The 22307-nt window shown below is 41.4% G+C and overlaps 1 protein-coding gene across 1 annotated transcript; it reads left to right on the forward strand.

Annotated features, from left to right (window-relative positions):
• The first annotated feature begins 4803 nt into the window (after positions 1-4803).
• LOC137465627 (broad substrate specificity ATP-binding cassette transporter ABCG2-like) lies at positions 4804-18734 on the forward strand. Its single transcript, XM_068177703.1, is given in 16 exon segments — positions 4804-4938; positions 5639-5851; positions 7163-7228; positions 7706-7820; positions 8552-8704; positions 9134-9291; positions 9654-9805; positions 10257-10361; positions 11365-11615; positions 13341-13423; positions 14271-14360; positions 14976-15100; positions 16014-16168; positions 17050-17139; positions 17848-17945; positions 18437-18734. Coding segments are annotated over 15 exon segments (1998 nt in total). The 5' UTR covers positions 4804-4938; positions 5639-5645; the 3' UTR covers positions 18588-18734.
• The last annotated feature ends 3573 nt before the right edge of the window (positions 18735-22307 follow it).

Genomic DNA, 22307 nt, shown 5'->3' on the forward strand with positions numbered 1-22307 from the left:
CTGATACTGTCTACACCACAGCTGGGGCCCCCCTGGGGGTGCCAGCGAGAGTGGGGGGGTTGGAGCTGGGTGTCTCTCTGGTCCGGGAGGTTTTCCAGTTTGCCTTGCCTGTCCCTGAAGAGTCACCAAAACTTGATGCCTTGAGAGGCCACCTAGGACAGAGACTAGACAGAGTAAAGAAATAAAGTGGGTATTTATTAAAAAGGATAGACCTTGGGAAGTACAAGAGCCTGGCCAAGGCTACACCCAAGATAGACGACGGGTCACGAGTTTTCACACCTTTATAAGTTTGGTCCATTTACATATTGGGGTTAATTGTCCAACTACAGCTTCGGCTAATAAGGTCCCATCCTCCCAGTTTGCTCTCTTCAATTTGCTGTTGTTTATACTTTCTTGAGTCTGAAGCCACAATGGTGACCTTGGTTTTCAGGCTGCAAAATAGTTGCTTTGTCTAGTTAAACTGTGAAGAGAACTTGCTAACACTCTATATGAAGTTCAGAGTTACATAGTAATGCAGTACAGAATCTGGAAAATATAAAAGCCAAAACTTAAGGCATCATTGCATGAGATTCTATTGCATCACAATGGTCTCCTGGTTTCCATGAATCCCTGCTGTGTTTAGAATTGACACTTGGTTCCCCAATATTCCATTCTGTCACTGTGGTCTCCTGTGATTCATGAGGCTGTGGTGTGCCACAATGGACACTTGCTTCCTCCAAGACTGGAGATGTCCCAGTGGCACCACATTTCCATTAAAATGGTTTTAATTTCCTGCTCGTGTTCCTGAGAAAGAGGAATGTATGGTCCTGACCCCTTTGCATCCCCACAGCCATTCTCTGGTCAGTCCACATCCCTGGAAATGGCTAAAGAAGAGGGGAGAAAAGGTTCTTTGAATTTATATATATTGAAAGGTTACAGCTTCTGTGAATTTATATATATCGAAAATCCAAAATGCACATACAGTATTGTTTCAGCTTGCAGGCTGCAAGACTTAACTTTGTACCCACTAAAAATAAGAGAAATAATAGCACACTCAACTGTGGTTTCTCTGGCACATTCAAGTATCCACAAAAAAAGAGAAACACTCTTTTTAAAAAGGGTTTAGGACAGCTTCCTTTAGAAAATTATGCTGAAAGCTGCTTCTGTCTCTAAATCTCTTCGTCCTTAAGTAACTTCAATGCTTATTCTCCATAGAGATAAAATCTATTGACTAACTGCCTGGATTTTCAAAAATGCACGTCTGAATTTTGCTATTTGTAGTTTTACTACCCCTCCTATAGTATTGTTCTTTATTGTGGGTTTTTTTTTCTATTTGAACTGCAAATCCCTCTGGTGCCAAAAGCTTTGCAGGAAGACTGACAGGAATAAATGTTCCTTAGCTTTTTATATAGACAATGTATCTTAAAGGACACAAATACATTTACTGAAACTGTTTGAAAGACTCCACTTTGTTGTGGCTCAAGCATGTTTGAATCAACTGAACTTTGTAGCACATTTTGTTGTTGTTTGATGGTTTTGTTTAGTTCCCTTGTGTGTGTAGGAAAAATGACAGTTTGTACTTTACAAGTCTCAGAAGAATACTCAGGAAAATGACTGTACTGAGACCTTCATTTTATCTGCATTGAAACAGTGGGCAAAGAGATTTCTCGGTTGTTTTAAAGAAAGTAGCTTCATTTTGCCACTAATAAAAGGTTAAATCTCTAGATCCAGTACTTTGTCTCTTGGCAAAATTTTCTGTGACTACATATCTCTGAAGAAAATGATTTTCTATTAGACCTGCGCTGAAATTATGCTGAAATCAGTGGCAATAGAACAATTTCAAAACTATTTGGCCAAACAAACAAAATATGCAAAATTTCCAGAGAGTTTATAAATCTTTTATTCTGCTGATGCAAAGCATACTAGACTCAGGGTTGATATGATAAGAATATGAAACACTTTATTGAGATTAACAAATACTTCTGAATACAGAAGGAAGTACGTATTGTTATAGAATCTCCTGCTAATTTCTGATCTAAAGTAAGTATTTGTAAGCCATTGGCAATGAAATCTGAGAAACTTAATTTAAAATTTGCATAGAAATTGATTTGATTAACATTCATCTTGGTTGTTTCTTTGTCCTGCACAAGCTCTGACTTAAAATGTTTCATGGCTGTATGTCACATTAAACTTAAATAATTATTTTTAAACAGGTAGAATCTGCAATATTTTAAAAACTCAATTTCTGAGGAACAATTGCAAACAGCTGACAATTACATTAGCTGTGAAGGAGCAGGACCCTCTGTTCCTCTGGCAAAGTTTATTGCTAGATCAGAAATGGGAAAGTTGTTTTGTAAAATACCACACTGATTATCTCACTGCAACTTTTTACCCCACAGCAAAAGACAGGCATCCAAAAAAGCAAAGCAAAACAAATGCCTAATTTTAGCATGCGTGCATCTTTTCTATTGTTTGCACTTCATCTTCTCCCAGCACACTGTTAGCTGAAATCCAAATGGCCACTCTCAGAGGCTTCCACGGATCACCTAGGCAAAGCCACGGCTGACCCAATCTTGTGTTGGTGTCAGACCAACAATTTTCTCTGGAAATCTGTGCTCTGAGGGAGAAGCAGGAATTTGGGATTTCCCCAAACCCCTTCCCACCAGCATGTCCAGAGCCCTGTCATTCTGCCAGCTCAAGGAGCTGCTGTGGTGGAGACTTGCAGTGGTTATGTCCCTTTCAGAAGAGAGCAGCCAACACAGATTTTATACAGCAGAAATAACCACACCAGCTCTAAGCGAATGAGCATTCTGAAATTTCTTTCTGCAATAAATTCTAGTAGCTCTGAAAGTGTGAAATGCTATTTTCAGTATTAATGTAACATTTGAAATAGATGGGATTTTTTACTTTGATAAACGGCATGTCCCCACCAATACACTTTTTTTTTTTTTTTTTTTTTTTTTTTTTTCTGAAGGGAAGAACAGAACACAGGTAAATCCATGTACCAGGCGTTCCACCTGCTGCAACCCACCCTCTCCCTGCAAGTGGCACAAGCACCCTGCAGCCAGGAAGGGCTGTGACAACTTAAACCAGAGGTCCAGTGAGACCTGAATCCAGCCTCTGCTCACAGCTCCCAGTAGTTAATGCTTTCCCAAGGGACAAGAGCAAAGAATGTTGTTTTTCTCTGGAAATCTGTGTTATCAAGCCTTCCTGAACTGGAAGTTTCCTGCTGACAGCTGTATTAAATAGCCATTGAGAGACTGTTTGCTATGGATATATGTAATTCTTCTCATACCTGATTTAATTATATAGCTTCTACACACATTTTTGCAAGGAAGTGTACAATCTCATCCTATCTTGATTGATAGATTAAATTTGACTATGACAGACTGTCTGTTGTTAGGAACGACACTGTAAAGACAGTATGATCCTTTACTTGTGAAAACAGTTTCTGACTCTCTGCTTATTGTCTACCTGTCTAGTTCAGTCTGGAAAAATGAATTTCTTTAATTCCTAAAAAAATGTTTATTTCTTGAAGAGCATTTCAGAAATTTCAGTGCAAGTGCTGAGCTACATTTTTATGCTGGTCTTTGAAAAAAAAAAAGACTAAAAACCCAATAAAATCGAATTTAAACAAAGAAAAATGTAACCATTCTGTTGATTATGTCTGAGGTCAAACTCTACCTCATTTTTTTTTTTCTCATTTGCTCATAATGTTGCATCTGTAATACTGAAATATTAAGGTGAGAAAAAAATGAGATCAAGCAAAATACTGATCCAAATACCTTATATATGTAGTGATATATCAAGGTCAAAATCACACTGTCTCCTGCACTCACTTTGTGCTGCTTGGTTATCCAACAGCTCAAGGGATTTTCTAATGCCTACATGTGGTGTTGCCTCTGTGATTGAGTATTTGGTACCTAGCTCAGCAAATATCTGCTCAGCACTTGGTGAGACTTTAAGTTACAAGTTCCTGCTGCAGTTCTGAATGCACATCTCTTAATTTATCAAAGAATCCTTTCAAAAGGAAGTGATTGACTGATTAACCCAGAAAGTGCATGAAAAATAGCCATATAAAATTACCTGTCCTCCTCCAGGCAGGTAAATCTTCTCTGGCACCAGTGAGAGTGTATGCAGTTTATCAGTAAAAGGCTTCTATATTTTAAGTGTTGCACATTTGATTGATGTTCAACTTATTCAAAATACATTTTAGCTAAAATTAAAGCTAGATCCATTGTAATTACATTTCAAACATGGTTTCTTTGCACTGGGCCAAGATTACTAGCTACTAAAACATTAAGACCTTATATTTTTGTCAGCAAAGAAGGCTGCAGCTTTCTCAGAAGAGGCAATCTTGGGCTAGATTTGAGATAGCATCACTGGGAGATGGATGAACCAGCCTTTATGTGGAGATAGGCTGATTGCTGAACATTAAGCTTCCAGAGGTTTCACTGTGCTGATAGACACCAAGGAGCACCCAGCTGTCTGTCAAGCACCCTTAGCAAACTGACAAGATAAGGGCTTGGGTTTGGGTTTTTATGTGACCATATGAGCCTGTTAGATTAAATGGCTTTTTTTTCCCCAAGGTTCTTTTTGCTAATGGCTCTCAAATTCATTCAGCATGTCTGAAACTGTGTCATAATTTGCCTCCTTTCTTGCTGTAAGCAGTGTAACTATGCTGAGGTAGGGAGCTGGTCACCCCAGAGCTCCCAGCTGATCATCTACCCTCTTGATTCCCATGAACTATAGCATTGCTAATGTTTCCCATAGTGACATTTGAAGTAACTAGACTCTGATGAGTCAACATGTTTTATAGAGAGGCCAGACTCTTCCTCTCCCCCAGATGACCTTTAAGGAAGAGCAAAGGGGACAAAGGTCTGCGTGCACAGGGACAGCCAGGGATGCTGCACTGTGCAGGTGGATGGCTCACAGGCAGAAGCCTGGCTCATGAAGGAGGTGAGATAACTTTAATTATTCTACAACTACCTTCTAGTTGTCACATGGAAATCAAACCCAAGGAAGAGAATTGCTTGGCAGCAGTGTCAGTTTCCATGTTGCTATATTCTTCGCAAAATTATTTAGATTAATAGAACAGTTGCTACCTGTGGCCAGGTGCTGCTGGTGAGGGGTAGTTGGTGGGGGAGAATTCTGTGGGAAAAGATTCTGGGGTTGTGCTGTGGCAGACACAGCCACTTCCAGCTGCTGAGGCAAAGTTGAGTGTGTCAGTGATGCTGATAAATCTTCTCTGGAAATGTGTAAGAAAGGGCAAAAGATGTTGTTCAGCAGCTGTGAGAGAGGAGTGACAAAATGTGAGAGAAACAGACCCTAGAGAAGGAAGTCCAGGTGCCAGAGCAGATATTCACTTCAGAGGGCAGCTGGGTGGGCAGCTGTGGTCTCGCAAGGTCAGCCCACCCCAGCAGACCATGAGGGTGGAGGGAAATTCTTCTTTTTCCCTGCATCTGGCAGACCCTTATCAGCTTCGTGTCATCTCCAGGTCTGAGCCCCACAGGACCCAACCTTCCTATCCAAAAGAGACACTCCTATATGGGCCTCTTCCAAGCCCACCATGGGCCCCGTGCCAAACACTGAGCCCAAAAGACACACCTTTCCTCTTCATACCTAATCAAATATTCTCTTTCCTGTGTTTCATGTCCAGAGGAAAGATGGCAGAAGACCAGCCACACCTATGCATTCAGATGTCAGAATCCAGTACAAATGGCATTCCCAGTAGAATGCAGTCCTTGCCAGACTTGGCTGGCAGAGTAGGAAGCGTGCTCACCTTCCACAACATCTGCTACCATGTGAAGACAAAGACTGGGTTCCTGTGTTTCCAAAAAACCACCAGAAAAGAAGTTTTGAGAGATGTCAAGTACGTATTTAAACATCTCTTTAGAGTACATGTGAGTTTTATTTCTGTCTGGAGAGTTGACTTCACTCATGTCACTGAGCCATTCAGCACAATATGCAGACCAAGATTTAGAAAAATTATTTGTATGTGTAGTTGCTTCATGTTTGCTGTCAGCTGTGCTTAAGCCCAGGTCCTCAGTCCCTGGTCTAAGCCTGTACATCAGAGAGCACACTTCCCTTGGCCCTGGGGGTACAGTTCTCTTGGCTGCTATCAGCACTGGGCACACCAACCAGCTCTGCTTGCTCTACACGCCCTGGCAATCCTCCCACTATGCCAGGGTGTTTAGCTGAGATACCAGCAGTGTGTCCTTCATGGTTGTCTCCTTCCCTTAGGTGGCTTTGGGAAAGGCTAATTTTTTGGGGGGTTTAACTTAAGATGTTTAACACATTAATATAAGTGAGGGTCAGATTAACTTTGAAGAGATGTAAAGATTTCTGGAGTTTTGGCATTTTTTGTTTTGTTTTGTGGGTTTTTTTCCCCAATTGTGTGCACTACTGCAGTAAGGCAGTCATGTCACTATGGCCTTTGTTCAATAATCAGTGAATAAAACTTGCCCATTCACAGTTCAGTAGTTAAACTCAGTGGCAAGGCATTGGCATACAATATGCCATTCCAAGTCAACCATGACTTTCAGCTCCCTAACTCCAATTTCTGTCATAAATATTCACCCTTTTGTGTAGCTCTGTCTGTCCTACTCTTTGCCCAGGGAATTTCCACACCTGCTAAACATGAGCTCTGAAAGTCTTTATTGATTTTCTCAAAAGCCATGTGGTACCTCTTTTGACTTTCATGGGTCATTTCTGACATTTGCCATCTGGCTTTTGAGGTTCGTGGGGCTTTAATGTCAGATACAGAGAAACTATCAATTGCATTTTAAGTGCAGACAAATCCCTAGTTCATTCTGCCTACAGGGACTATTATTTTCTCTGTTGAGAGAATACCTTTAGAACTGAGTATGGTTAAAGCAAGTGCATGCTTCTCTTGTAGAGATCCATGTGGTAAAAATACATGTACAGATTTTGCTACATTTTAGTCATGTTTCTGTTCTGTCTTCATTAAATGATTATTAGTTTTTCTTGAATTAGGAATAAAAAGTTAAGGTGAAGTCTGATTTTAAATATTGCTTGTGATTAGGCAGATTAATTAATTCCAAAATTAATGGCATGCAGAAAGTAGTTGCACAGATAAGTTACATTGGCCTGCCAGTTGAAACAGGCAAATAAATAATCCCACCCTAACTACTTGGTAAAACTTATCCATTTTGTCTTACAGTGGCATTATGAAACCAGGACTGAATGCAATTTTGGGACCCACTGGCAGTGGTAAATCTTCATAAGTGCACCTTTTGCCCTCCACAGAAATTACACCAAGGGGAAAATGAAACTGTACACATTTAGCAGTAATGGACTTCTCTTTCAGGGAAAGATTGAGTTTTTATTTAGGACTGTGCAAGTCTCACTGTTTTCTGAGAAATACTTGAATTCCAAAAGACAATCAGATTATATGAGAAAGGTGAAATAGTTTTACTCCACACTTTACTGACAGTCACTCCTTACACACCATTCAATGTGTAACCAATTTGAGGGTAAACTCAAATTATTGAAAAAATGGACATGGACCTGCATGGATCTCCTTTCCTTAGGAAACCAGGACAAAAGCAACTCAGTCCTTGAAAGTTGCTGGGGGTTTTCTAGATTGCAGACGTTTCATGTGATCTGCTTTTATGTATCTATTTGTTCCATGAGCTGGGTTTGTGGTTCAGAGGGCTTTGTCTCCTGCATGTTCATCTGACAAAGTAACCAACTTTTCATTTAGGCTGCTGGACATTTTGGCTGCAAGGAAGGATCCACGTGGGCTCTCTGGTGACATTTTGATCAATGGAGCTCCTCAGCCTGCCAACTTTAAATGTACCTCTGGGTACGTAGTACAGGTAAGCAATTTTTATGACTGTGGACTCTATTGTAAGAAATTGCTGCTGTGTTGCAAACACCTTGCCTTGATCCAAGAATCAAGGAAAAAGCCTTAAAATTACTGTCAGCATGTTACAGAAAGGTGGTCCCTCAAACCACATGTAAATCTCCACTTCCCACAACTGACAGGTTCCCTTTGCAAGAGACAAGCAGATGGTATCTAAAAACCTCCCCTCCTTCTTCCTTTGACAAAACAAGTTGAGAACACCATCACCTAACCCACATGGACCCAACCTTTCTTTACCTTCCCTCTTTTCTCCCTGTTCTCACCTGCGGTGGGCTGAGGCTGCACAGGCAAACACACTGTGATAAAGATCTCAGCTGTAGCTGCTCCTTAGGTCCCTTCAGCCCTTGAGTCCCTCAACACCTCCAAAAATCTGAATAAGGTAAGAATACATAAGGGACTGTTTTTAATACTTTGCTGTTTATATATTTTGATATCATGCATGATGGAGGCTGTTCCTATGTGGCATTGCTTTATGAATTAAGGCAAATACAATTATGTGCATGAAATCCAAACTCTTCTATGACATGGGCATTGAAGATGCACCTTACTGCATGTTCTGTCTGCTGCTACTGTCCCTCTGCATGCAAGGACAGCACAAAACATAGGTAGATACAGTTCTCAGAGGATTAAATAGAAATTGCTGAGCAAACACCAAGTATCTACCCTTTTTTTTTTTTAATGAAGGATGATGTGGTCATGGGAACCCTGACTGTAAGAGAAAATTTGAAGTTCTCAGCAGCACTCCGCTTGCCAAAGTCAGTGAAGGAACAGGAAAAAAATGAACGAGTGAATCAGATAATCAAGGAATTGGGTTTGAGCAAAGTGGCAGATTCCAAGGTAAGGCCTGTAAACATGTTACTTAAAATGTAGTAAGTGGTTTGTTAATTTACCAAATTACTCATCATGCCAGATTAAAAAAAAAGTAAATTTCAACAGGATGTTTCAGTAATACAGTAATTAGTGACATTTTTCTATGGAGACCTGTACTGGTACTGCCGTATGGTACTACATTCAAAGGAAAAGGAAAGGGAAAGACAAAGGTGAAAGTTAGTGGCTGGAGAAAAAGACAAGACCTCAAGTAATATTAACATTAAGAACAAGGCTGTGTGTGAGATAACATCTGCTACAAAAATTTACATCTGCTTCTGAGTGTAGGGGAAAAATTCCTTACAACTCTCCCCAAATACTGCCACATGGGTATGATACTGTTTGTTCAAGGTTATCTCTTTGGGCCAAACAAGACAAGTTTCTTGGTTTTTTTATTAGGTTGGTACCCAGTTCTCTCGTGGGGTGTCTGGAAGAGGGCAGAAAAGGACCAATATTGGGATGGAGCTCATCACGGATCCTGCCATCTTGTTTTTGGATGAACCAACAACAGGACTTGATGCTAGCACTGCTAATGCTGTCCTACTGCTACTGAAAAGGTGGTGGCTTTCCTGTTCTCAGCACTCCACTCTGCTAGACTTCAGTTTTATTTGACTCGAATTACAGTTCAAATGAGCAAACAGGGAATTCAGACATGTAATTATTTACCAGTGAGCCAAGGATGCAAATGGGGTAGGAAAAAAACTGAATGAATTCTCTCTCTTCAAAATAATTCTTTTCTTACACAGACACTGTAAATATGACCTAAATATTTTCTTTTTATTTTTTTTTCTTTCTTCTTCCTTCTCTGGCATACCAAGTTAATCAGACTTCATCAAGACTTAACTGAACTTTCAAATGCTCTTATCTAAACACTGAATCAACTTGCAAAGCTGACTTCTCTGTCATTCTTCACATTCAGGATGTCAAAACAAGGAAGGACAATCATCTTCTCCATCCACCAGCCTCGGTACTCCATATTCCGACTATTTGACAACCTGACGCTGCTAGCTGCAGGGAGACTGCTGTACCATGGGCCGGCCCAGCATGCCATCGAATACTTTCAGTCCATTGGTGAGCACTACTTCCAGCAGGGCCAACCTTTGGTTTGCACCAACTTGAGTGAAATGCCAATAGCTCTGGGCCAGAATTGGACACGACATGTCCAAGCAAGTCCAGCATTTTAACAAGCTTAGCATTTCTCTGGGTGTTTCTCCTCTTGACTCACATGTGGATATGGGTGAGCTGTTCCTGGTACATCTTAATTAGAGAAAGCCTGGGCTAGGGCTGGGAAGAGCACGCTGCCAGCTGTCACCTCACTTTTGCTGATGGTGCTGCCTGGCAGTGCCACTCATCCCTCAAGAAAGCATGGACCTTCCAAAGGCTGCCATGCCTTTGGTGCAGGCTGCTCCATGGGCAGGATGTGTGGCTGTGCTCCTGACAGCCAAGCATAGCACTTGGCCAGTCACACAACCCCACACCCAGGGCTCACAACACTGTCGCCACAGTGTCACTGTCACCACAGGCTACCTGTGTGAGCCCTACAACAACCCTGCTGTTTTTTTCCTGGATGTCATCAATGGAGACTCCACCGCCGTGGCAATGAACAAGGCTGATGAAAGTAACACAGGTATGAAATCCAGAGCTGAGTCAAGTTATCCTAACATGTGTGGGAATGGGAATTTAAGAAACTGTTTTGGTCACTCTCAGCACACAGAAAGAGCTTCTTTCATCTTCAAGGCAAACCAGCTGAAATCCTGCAGAAGCAGACATGATAAACCAGGATAATTGTTCCTGTTAAGGACATAATTTGATGCAGTTATGACTTGACTATTTTACCTAATGTAACAATTTTTCTGTTAGGAAATTACTGGTTTTTTTCCTCTGAACAGGGTGGGAAGGGGTAGACATAGGGTACCACTGCGCATCTGATGTTTCCCTGAAGTTGTGCTAAGGCAGAAATTATCCCCAAACTAACAAATCAGTTCTCACCTATTTTTGGAGTACGCTTTCTCATACTTTTCTGCTGCCACTCAGTAATAGCTTACTCTCTTTTCACAGGAGTGAAAAGGCAAATGAAGTAATGAATACGCTGAGTGCCCAAACACAGTTTCACTATACCTTTACCAAAGGACCAGCCATCATTTTACAAAAATGCTCTGATCAGGGTCTAGCAAATATTATAGCTGGCAGATATGACGCATCATATCTGTCATTGCAAAAGCTTACACTGTATCATAGTTAAGAAAAAAAAGAGATCCAGCTGAAATTTATATATGACCAAGGTAGACACATGCAGGGTTACCTGGATTTAAAAGTCTGGGAAGTCCAGGATTATGTTGTTATCTGTGAAACAGATTACTTACAGAAACCTTTGGGGCAAAGGGGATGTAAAAATAATTTTTGATTAAAAGTCATGTTGCTGCCAAGTTGCAACTCCCTGGGAAGACAAGGGTTTGCCTGGTTAGAAAGCTGAGAGGCTGCTGCCTGTGGGAGAAGTTGCACAGACAAACACAGATTTTTTTTGTCTTATTTATACCAACTCTTTTGAACTGTCTGCTATGGGACTGAGTGCAGTGAATCACTAGAACTATGTGTGCATCTTAAGTCTTCTGTTTTTTTAATCTTTCCAGCAGAGAGCATTGAAGAATGCTCTGGATATCATAAGACCTTGGCTGAGCAATTAGCAGAAAAATACTCCAACTCTGCCTACTACCGAGAAACAAAAGCACATTTAGAGAGCATATCTTCAGGAAATAAAAAGAAAATCAGAGGACTTTTCCAGCAAATCACATATGCTAATTCCTTCCTCCACCAGCTGAAATGGGTGTCCAGGCGCACATTTAAAAACCTGATAGGAAACCCTCAGGCTTCCATAGCTCAGGTAAGGCTATTTGTGTCTATGGTTTTGTGGTTTATGTTGAATTTATTTGGGTCCTGGATTGTTAGATAAGTCACTGGGATGGTTTTGCCTCTTGATATTTTGACTGCAGTAAGCATCTGAAAAAAGAGTGCTCAGTGTCTAGGAATGTGGGGATGGAAGGTGTCCTGAATGCTCCCAAATGTGGGACAGTTCAGTAATTAATTTTGGACTACTGAAAGACTCTGAGAGGCAAGACCTGTCCCAGCAGGGTATTCTGCTGCTCCCAGCCAGGAGCACATTATGTCCCAAGTAGTTTCACACATTTGCTCAAGAACATTCTTCAGATTTGACTCTAATTGTCCAGGCTTGGCGCTGTGGGTTTTGGCCTCAAATCCTCTCCCCGGCTAGGAAAAGTTAACAGACTGCATTTGCATACTTCATTAAACTTCAGCACAAAATGAAGTGCTGGCAGTTGGCTGAAGTGCAAAAATATTTTTGCAGTCTCATAAAGTGTGTGCTGTTTGGTTATTTGACTGTTCATATTGGTGATGATGTCTTCTGGATAAGGTGTCATGAAGTCCACAATGGGGATCAGCACCCGCCATGAAAGATAATCACTGGCTCTGTTAGTGGTGCTTTTTCTGAAGGATCAGAACCAAAAGTGTTGACTCCTTCAGAGCTGCACATTGATTTCAAAAATGAAGAATGTCCGGCTGCAGACTGACTAATCCTCGGGAATTCCCTAATTTATGGGCCAAACTCTACAGCCACAGCACCACCAAAACTCCCACTGCAATTCTCAGCAGTTCTGGAGAGGGCAATAGAAAAGTCAGCCTGTAGCCAGGGGTATAAATTATCTTCATAATGCTTTATATAATGAGTGAATAATTGGCTGGTGTGGAGGTAAAACAAGTCCAGAATCCCTGAGGTTAAAAGGCTTTGAGCACGTGTGTGTGCCTGTATGTCGATACTATGGAGATCCTTAATAATTGCTTTGTAAAAGCTTGACCCTGTGACAAGAATTAGGCTCTCCAGAACCTCCTTCATAGCCCAAGGTTATTGGTCCTGACTTGTTTCTCACAATCTTTTTTATCTCCCCACCCTCATTAGGGGTGGATTTGTCCAGCATTCTTTTAGGTGTCCATGGCTCATTAAGCCTTCTTTTCATTAATCTGCTCCAAATTGGTCTTGAAATGATCCCTGCTTTCCACTGCAACTGCCTCAGGAGCCGAATTATCCTTGACATTTTCTCCTTTCAGCAGGATTTTAGTGAGAAGGTGCCAAGGATCAAGTAGTTTATGGTGTTAAGACTCATGCATTACTCAGGCTTTAAAATGACAGAACTGCCTGATACCATTGTTTTCCTGAGATTTTTTGTCATTTGCATTTAGCACTTAAAAAGTGTGATGCACACATTTCAGTCTTTTAAATGACATCCTTGCCGCAGCTGTTATCTCTGTTATTTAAATAATAACTTTTGTAATAAAGTTACAGACTGCAAATATCAATATATCTGTAGCCTTGTTGTAGCATCCCATTAAAAACAATCCCATGAGTAAGATGTATGATAGAGCCCAGTAATTACACAGTGTGGAGCATGAGAATAAACTGTCATCCTCATAGAGCCCAGTAATTACACAGTGTGGAGCATGAGAATAAACTGTCATCCTCATCCTGGCAGTCAGGAAAACCTTTGAAGCAATGAGAATGATACTTTCCCTCCTCTTTTCTCTTTTTCCCATTTAGCTTTGTATTACATCTTTTCTGGGACTGATTGTAGGCACCATCTACTTTGGACTTGAGGAGAACTCTGCTGGACTACAGAAAAGGTCAGTCAGTCTAGGTAATGGATGTTCAAAAATTTGATAAAGCTCCCTTTAAAGGAGCTTAATACCTCTTTAAAGCAAATGCTTCCCTTCACATCAGTAAGGCCAAGCCTGTGTGACTTGGAAGTGAGGATGTGATTTTGTTCCTCTAGCAAGGTCCCTGCAGAACTGAGACTGTTAAAATATACAGACTTCTGGGGACATAAACCTAGGTAACTAAAGTTGTAATCTTGCAACTGTTTCTATTCACACACTTGAATTTACCAGCGGTAAGAAATTTTCAAATTATGCTGCTCTATGTATCATTTTGATAGCTGTATGTACCTGACCTGACACATGAGTTTGCCACTATGAAACCTCTGGGTTCTTAATCCTGTAAGATTTCATAGCATTTGTTTAAAAACAGCCCAGTTTTAAATTGAGTAGGAAGTGCCTTAAATTTTTGTGGAAAAGGTGAGAACTACTTCTCACACTGTTTATTTGGTTCCTCTTTGTTTGCAGCAGAAAAATGCCCCGCTATCTGAAAATGTTTAACGTGTCAGGAAATTGCATCAAGAAAAACACCAAACCACAGTCCCTCAAAAGAAACCTCCGTTGATTTTCTATATTTTGACTGCATCAGAGAATGTGTTATCATTGCATGCCAAAACCAAATAATGACTATACCACATCTGTGTCAGGCTTGTTACAGACTCAGACTCATAGCCAAGACTTTTCCCATGGATTTTGGGATGGGAGGTCAAACAGTGCCAAACTTCAAGCACTGCAAGTGGATTTATGTACTCTGTTGTGGAAGCACTACATTTACATCTCATTTTAAATAACAGCTCACTGTTTTGCTATTTTGCAGAGTGGGTGCAATGTTCTTTCTGACCACCAACCAGTGTTTCAGCAGTGTCTCAGCTCTTGAACTCTTTGTTGTGGAAAAGAAGATATTTATGTAAGTAAAACATACAAAAAATTTACCAGACTCTGCTGTTAGACTGTGAGTTTGTCTGACATGCTGTAAATGTTATTTAAGTACAGTTAGTGCAGAATTTTCAAATTATTTCAATGATAGTGCTCATTACAAATGTACTCTGTTAGTCTGCTAGTGAGTTGTCTGCAAACCCCCCAAAAGGTACCTATGATTACAACTGGCTCAGAGTGTAATATTATTGACACAGTAGGTAAAAAACCCTTGAATACTCAATTTTGGCATTGATTAATAAGTTTGTGACTTGCTAGTGAGGGCAATAATTATAATCTAACTGGATTCTTTAAAGCTATGCATATTATGCTGTATAAAATATGAAAATTATTCAAACTTTACGCTCTATCAATAACATGACACATAAATTTACTAAAAATTATGTGCACAAGTACCCATATTCACTTGCATATGAAAATGTCACCAGTTCTATAGTGTATAGGCTTACTGGACAGCTGCATTGTAGCCTAAGTATGAAAGATTTTCTTCCAGTTTGAGCTAGAATTCATTTGTCAAGTGGTGAAAATCAAACTGGTTTTTAGTGGCTAAATTTGTAATGTGCTCTATTCATGCTCTGTGTCCCAGACATTAATATATCAGTGGGTACTACAGAACATCTGTATACTTCATAGCAAAGCTAATGGCTGATTTAATACCCATAAGGACTATGCCCAGCATCATCTTCACCTGCATAGTTTACTTCATTCTAGGCAAGTATGGTCTCCTACAGTCTCATTCCAACCCCCCCCCCCCCCCAATAAATCATGGCACGTGCCTTTTATAGATGTGTATGCATATTTATATAAGCTAAATCCCTACACTGGTGTGGCATTGGCTACTGAGCTTACTTTTAGCACACCATGTTGTTTTCTACAGAAAAGACACAAAGATTAAAGCATTCATCAGATAATCTGTGACATGTCTAATCTTCACTGTCCCTAGAAGGAAGCCATAACCTTTACTATGTAGTTTTGATTTATTCCTTTTCATCTGTGGCCTTCTTGGCTTCTGATGACTTTTACAAGATACTTTTCTGATCCTTGCAAGAACACCTAAAAGAAAAGGTTTTGTTTTAAGATCTTAATGCTGTGTGAATTAATATCAGTTTGTTGGCTATGGTCTGAGTTTTTACGCTAAGGAATAGGAAACAAGGCCACATCAGCAAGAGGCTCTCAAACTGTGAAACTGGAGTGAAACAGACCTTGCTACTGAATCCATAACCACCCCAAGGCTGCTAGGTTCTTTAGGAGAGCTCTCTGCTGGAAACTAGTGAAATAATGTACAGCTGCTTCTCATGGAAGTGCACTAGAAGTTTCTCCTTTGATGGACAACTTGCAGCCACTTCGGATGTGTGAAGTACAGTACTTCTACACATTCTACTATCTTCAGTCTTACTGCAGTTTTGGGCATACTATTTATTCATCCTCTCTTCCACTGCCAAGACAGACACATAAGGGCTGTCACAAACACCACAGCAGTCTTGGGTCTCAGTGACACAGCCTGTGCTGGCAGACAAGATGTAATTTTTAAGCAGGACACACTAGGAAAGTCAGGATAGTGATCAGATTATGGCAGAGCTTTCAGCAACATCATTCTGAAACCCTTTTTGTTTTGATCTTTAAGGTTTGAAACCAACAGTAGAAGCCTTCTTTACAATGATGTTCACTCTTATGATGGTGTCCTACACAGCTACTTCCATGGCACTTGCCATTGTAGCAGGACAGAGCGTGGTCTCTATAGCAAACCTGTTCATGACTGTTGCGTTTGTTTTCATGATTGTGAGTAGCACTTTTCAGTTCTCTAGTCTGGATCATGAAACCCCAGAAATGCTGAAATCCAGAAATCCTACTAGCATGGAGTTCAGCTGAATTCTGCAAAAAGTCTATTGGGGTCAACATATCCTGATTTGTCTGATTTCAGTATTCTGATGCTGTGGGATGGACTATTCTGAATTGTTTTTTGAAAGAACAAGAAGTGAGGGGCTGGAGGAGTGGGTGTGAGGAGGAGAATGGTTCCTCTGACTTCTTCTCTGTGGCTCTAGCAAACAGAAAACTGCCTGGAAAGTAGGAAAGCCACTTAGGGCTACATTTCATTCTCTCTCCCTTAACTTTGTGAAAGGCAAATGTTAATTGGATGAGAACATGACCTGCAGCCCTCTATTTTCTGAGACCACTAGCCCAGCTGTCCTCCTCAGCTGCAGAGCCCACCTTGGGCATATTAAACTGTGCCACACACAGCCACAGTCAGGAGGCAGGCACTTTAGACAAGGCAGAGCTGAATCTACAGCCAAAATCCACACTGCCTCAGACTCGGGGCACACAGGCAAAACCCAGAGCAGTCCCACACTGAGGAGCAGCAGAGTTCATGTGAACCCATGTGGGACCCCTAGACAGGAAGCATGTGGGTTTACTGCACAGGGGAAAGCATTCCTTGTTATTTGTTTTGGGGGAAGGACCTGAGGTTATGGCCCAAAGCTCGATAACATATAAATCCTTCCCTTTTGTTCTTCTGCTGGAAGAGTTTATTCCTCTAGGAATGCTTTCCCATTCCTTTTTATCTGAAGAAGCAAAGTCAAGAGCTAGAGAAGGACACATGATAAAAGTATGTAATTTGTAATCTGGTTTTGTTATGGTTTTTTTTTGGTAAACATTGCCTCTAGATTTTCTCTGGGTTGCTGGTCAATCTCACAAGCGTCATGTCCTGGCTCTCCTGGCTCAAATACTTTAGCATCCCTCGATATGGAATGACAGTAAGTGCTCTGATTTCCTGTGTACAAACCTGGAAATGGTTTGCTAGAAAGGAATGTCTTTAATCATGATAATGAAATCTTCACACTTGATGGCCTAATGAGCAAAAGGAAAGCTAATTAGGTACAACAACTTTGGAGTGTTGTGCAGTATCTTAAAACAAGAAGGGCTTCTCATCAACTAGCACCAACTGCTGTTTAGAAGAGCTCATTTCTGTAATTTGGAAACACCTCATATGAGAGACACAACTACTACATTCAGTAGACTTCAGCTGGACAGAAATGTTTCAAAGTAAAGAACAATGTTATCTCCACCCAAAAAAGTAAAAACCTTCTATTTGTCTTTTCCATCAATCAAACAAAAACTTGTCAGGCTAATGCTTTTCTCCTAATTTGCGAAAATTTAAGCCAGAGTGATGTTTTGCAGAGAAATTTGGGCTTCACTGTGCCTGTGCAGAAATAATCTGGCCTGGGGGAAGTGGTAAAGCTTGTTGTGGTGCATGCTTTAGCAGGTGTGTACAGGCTATATACATTCTTCTCTTAAAAGAAAAAAAGAACTCTGCTACTCTGCTAAAAATGGGGATTTGGCAAATAAAATAGTGATACCAGTGCATTTTTAGAATTAATTTTACTGCATTATATTTCATCTTGTTTATGTATTACTAATTTACCTAATAATTTCTGTTGTCATTGCTTCTTTTATTTTAAAAGGCTTTACAGATCAATGAGTTGACTGATCTGAACTTCTGTGGCAGCAGTAACAATACAGTTTTAAGCAGTGACAGTAGCTATCAACAGAAAGACCACATGTAAGTATTTTGGTACACTGAAATGAATCCCACCATCAGCAGCTTTAGAAGTTCTAGAACATCAGTCTGAGTATCCGAGATACTCACTAATGACCAGAGAATCTGTGAGTTTTACATGGAAAAGGAGCCTTTGACTGGGTTTTTGCATTCTGACTTCATGAAACATTCTGCTTGTTGTCATATTTAGTATTTATAACACTAGAAATATCTGCATTATGCTTCTTACTTTTCTTCAAACTGTATTTAGTGAGAGCTATGCAAGCACACAATTGTACAGCCTCACAAAATCCATTTCAGCTTCCAACGTGAAACTGGAGCTACAAGAAAAGCAAATTTACAAATGGAAAATTAACCACTGACATATAGCTGCTGTTTGCCCAGCCTGCTACACACATGCAACCACATTACAACTTCTAGAGATCTTCCTAGATCCTGCTGAGTGGTTTGTTAAGTGACTAAGCTTATCAATGTGTGTGTGTATTTATCTGTAGGCCATGTACTGGAGAGGAGTATCTGAAGAGTCAAGGTATCGATGCAAGCACCTGGGGCCTGTGGCAGAACCACCTGGCTCTGGCCTGCATGACACTAATCTTCCTTACCATTGCCTACCTCAAATTGCACTTCATGAAGAAGTTCTCTTAAAACCAGAAGGAAAGATGCAATTCCCACTGTTCAGTAGTTTGCTGAACTGATTGTGGAAATGACTTGATTATTTTTAAGGAGGCATTTCTTTGTACTTTTATTATTACCCAAGTCAACAACATGAACGCCATCCTTGTATAATAAATATCTGCTGTTAATTTACTCTGCCAAAATGTCTAGCATGGCTCACTCCTCTTTGCCACAAAAAAGTGTACCACTGTTCATTTATTCAAGAGACTTATTCAGTCTTTCCACATGTTCTAGCTATGATCTTGTCAAACACTATATCTAATATTTAGTGGTTTAACCTGAAATAAATAGTGGTTCCATACTTTAATTAGCACCTACCTTCACCAGGAAGCAATTCAGTCTAAAGTAATGCTTATCAGGACACCTACACAATCTCAGCTGCTTACGTGATCACAGGATCTGCGAGACACGGACAAAATCCCTTCCATCCCAGTGCCCTTTTCTATTTGGGAATCATTACTGCTCTAGAATGTACTTATTGATGCCATCAAACCTTTCTTGCCTCAGTCAAGTGGTAGAAGCACTGTGTTTTTAAATAAAGGTGTTCTTACAGTGCCAGTTCTTATAATCCTTGTCCTGAAACTTGCATTTCCTCTGCATAACTGCAAGTCATCTTCACTGTTCCATTAGTGCTGCTATCATGAGTAGTTCTCAGTAATTTTTATGGTGGCCAATTTCAAGTGCATGACTAAACAGGATGGTAGCACCTTTGTAAAAGTCCATAGATTGGAGCAATCCCTTCCTGGCAGGCCAGCTTTTCCCTGGCCATGTGCAGCAATGCTAGCTCATCTCATTTTTATCTGCAGAGGTATGCATAGTAAATGCACAAAAATGCATAGAAGACAACTTTACAGCTTTCTTGGGTTGTTACTGTTCATCTTGTTGCTCCTGCAGTGTTTGCCCCGGCTTGCGTAGGTCACAAAAAAATCTTACAGGACCTTACTTCTGTATGATTTAGAAACAGAATATCCTGAACTGGAAGGGACCCACAAGGATCATTGAGTCCAACTCCTGGTCCTGCACAGGACATCCCCAAGAGTCACACCCTGTGCCTGAGAGCATTGAATAAACACTTCTTGAACTCTGTTGGGCTTGGTGCCGTGACCACTTCCCTGGGGAGTCTGTTCCAGTGCCCAAACACCCTGTGGGGTGAAGAACCTTTTCCTACTATGTGGTGTTATATTTTAGTTAAATGGTATGCTCAGTCTCACCTCTCAAAAATGTATGGTTTATTCCAAGCCTGTGATCCTCCCCTGCAGTATCCTGTGTCTGTAATCCCATTGGCCCGATCTGTTCCGCGCCCACTTTGAATCTCCCTGTTAAGTGTGCCGGGGGGATAGTGCTCACTCTCTCTTTGACAGCTCTCCTGGCTGGTTCCCGCTCAGCCCCTCTCTCCCCCTCCCCTTTCCCCCCTCTCCCTCAGAAACCATGCTGCCTTCCGGGGGTAGGACCCCCAATAAACCCTCATCTAATGAGCACCCTCAGAAACCGTGTGGAGTCTCCTTGCCTGCCTGCTGCTACCTGCGAACTCACAGCCTTGGGGGACCCCCCGGGGACACCCCCAGGGAGTGCCCCCCCGAAATGCGCCACCACACTACTATCCAGTCTAAAACTTCCCTGACACAGCTTCAGGCCATTCCCTCTGGGTTGTAACTGTCTCCACAGAGAAGAGATCAGTGCCTGCCCCTCCTCTTCCTCTCATGCGGAAGTTGTGGACTGAGTTGAGACCTCTCCTCAGTCTCCTCTTTTCCAGGCTGAACAGACCAAGTGACCTCAGCCACTCCTCGCATGCTTCCCCTCCAGATCCTTCACATTCTCAAGGCCTCTCTGCTTTCACTGATACCACTCCTCAAGAGTGGGCTGAGGATGGGCTGAGGATGGGCTGAGGATTTTTTGCAGGACAATGGACACATTCAGCAGATGCACAATCCAGCCTTCTGGTAACAAAGTAACCAGTTCAAGGAACGGGGACAGTGAATCCGTGAAGACAGAAAAAAGAAGAAGAGTCAGCGAGAATCAGCAAAATTGTCAGCAAAGTTCAGGAGAGTAAGAGAAAAAAAAAGAGGACTAAGGGTGGGCCAGACGACCACAGCAATATGCGTGAAGAATTGGGTGATCCAATTAGCATTTAGTCTTAGACGCGTGGACAGTTAGGATTAACAATCATGTATTAGCTAGAGGAGCGTGGACAGCAGATTATATTATAAATATAGGCTTCTGTATAATAAATTTGGCTTTACTTGATCATATTGATCATGGCATGATGTCCCATTTCTGATCTTCCGCACCACATTTCTGGTGACCCAAGTGATGTGATACCATCCATGTCCAAGGGACCCAAAGACGGCAACGTGGCTGCTGTGCAGAGGATTGGCGACAGTTTTTGGGAAGCGGGGAAGCCGGTTGAAAGTATCCTTGCTGCCCTGGCGAGAGGAAAAGAGTAGCAGTCTGGAGCTCCAGATCCATGTGAAGACCACTTGAATCTCACCCTGATCAGGTGAGTGGCCAGAGAGGAGATGAGGTCAGACCATGAGAGGGATGGGGTCCAGAAACTCCTCCAACATATCCTCTCTAAGAGAGAACAAAAATATGAGGCTTCCACTCTGAAGGGACTTATTCACTGGGCTTGGGACCGTAACCTCATCGCAGGAGTGCAGGTTGCCTTTCATGTTTCGACATGGGAAGCTGTGGGGCAAATGTTGTGGGACTGTGTTGCTTCTGGGGGTAGTGAAGCAAAAGAGGCATCTAAGTATGCTACCTTGTAGAAAACTATCATAGAAGTGCTGCGGGCTATGAAGGCAGAGAGAACGGCTCTAGCAGCAGCTTATGCAGCTATTGCTTCTGATTTAAATCCAAAGCCTCAAGCATTTCCAGTCAGTTCAGTCCAGCAACTGTTCTCTACTTTAGATATCCCCTTGCGCAGTCCACAACCCCTCAGCTCAGTTTCCACTCCCGAACTGGGCGTTATACCAACCACGTCCCCGGTTCAGAAGGAGAATGAGGGAGCTGGAGCCTCCCACAGAGGCTTGGACTGTAAATCAAGGGAAAATTATACTCAAAGTGAAGAAACAGTCAGTGGCAGTAACTTAGAAGAAAAACATACTTTGGGTAAAAAATATAAGGATGGTGATGTTATTATGAGTGGTGCTTCTATTGAGGAGGATTTGAAATCCTTAGCTGACAATTTACAAAAATTAATGATTCAACAAAAAGACTCAGCTGTCCCCAAAAGGGATTATTCTTTTGAGAAAAGGGATCTGCCAATAATAATATGCTTGGACAGGCAAAAGGGAAGATGAATACTACCCCTACATTCTGTTGCTGGGATAGGGTTGGGGCTGGTTAGATGAAATCCTCTGTCTTATACTGTTGTGGATGAGGAGTTAGAGCTGGAATGCGACCCTGAAATAGAAGCAGCATAGAAACGGAAATGGAGGGGAGTTGTAACAGGCTATTGTGGAAGGGACTTTCCTCCCGAATGATATTGAAGCATTCCCTGTGGTTACTAATGCTACGGGTCAAACCTAGGAGCCATTTGATTGAAAAATTTTAGAGAAACTGAAGGCTGCAGTTTCACAATATGGCTTAAAATCCCAAATTGTGCAGTCACTTCTGCAGTATGTTTTTTCTGCTAACACATTAATTCCAGCCGATGTTCAAAAGCTTGTAAGACTGATAATGCCCCCCACC

The sequence above is a fragment of the Anomalospiza imberbis genome, assembly GCF_031753505.1.
Source record: "Anomalospiza imberbis isolate Cuckoo-Finch-1a 21T00152 chromosome W unlocalized genomic scaffold, ASM3175350v1 scaffold_91, whole genome shotgun sequence".
In the NCBI taxonomy this organism is placed as follows: Eukaryota; Metazoa; Chordata; class Aves; order Passeriformes; family Viduidae; genus Anomalospiza; species Anomalospiza imberbis.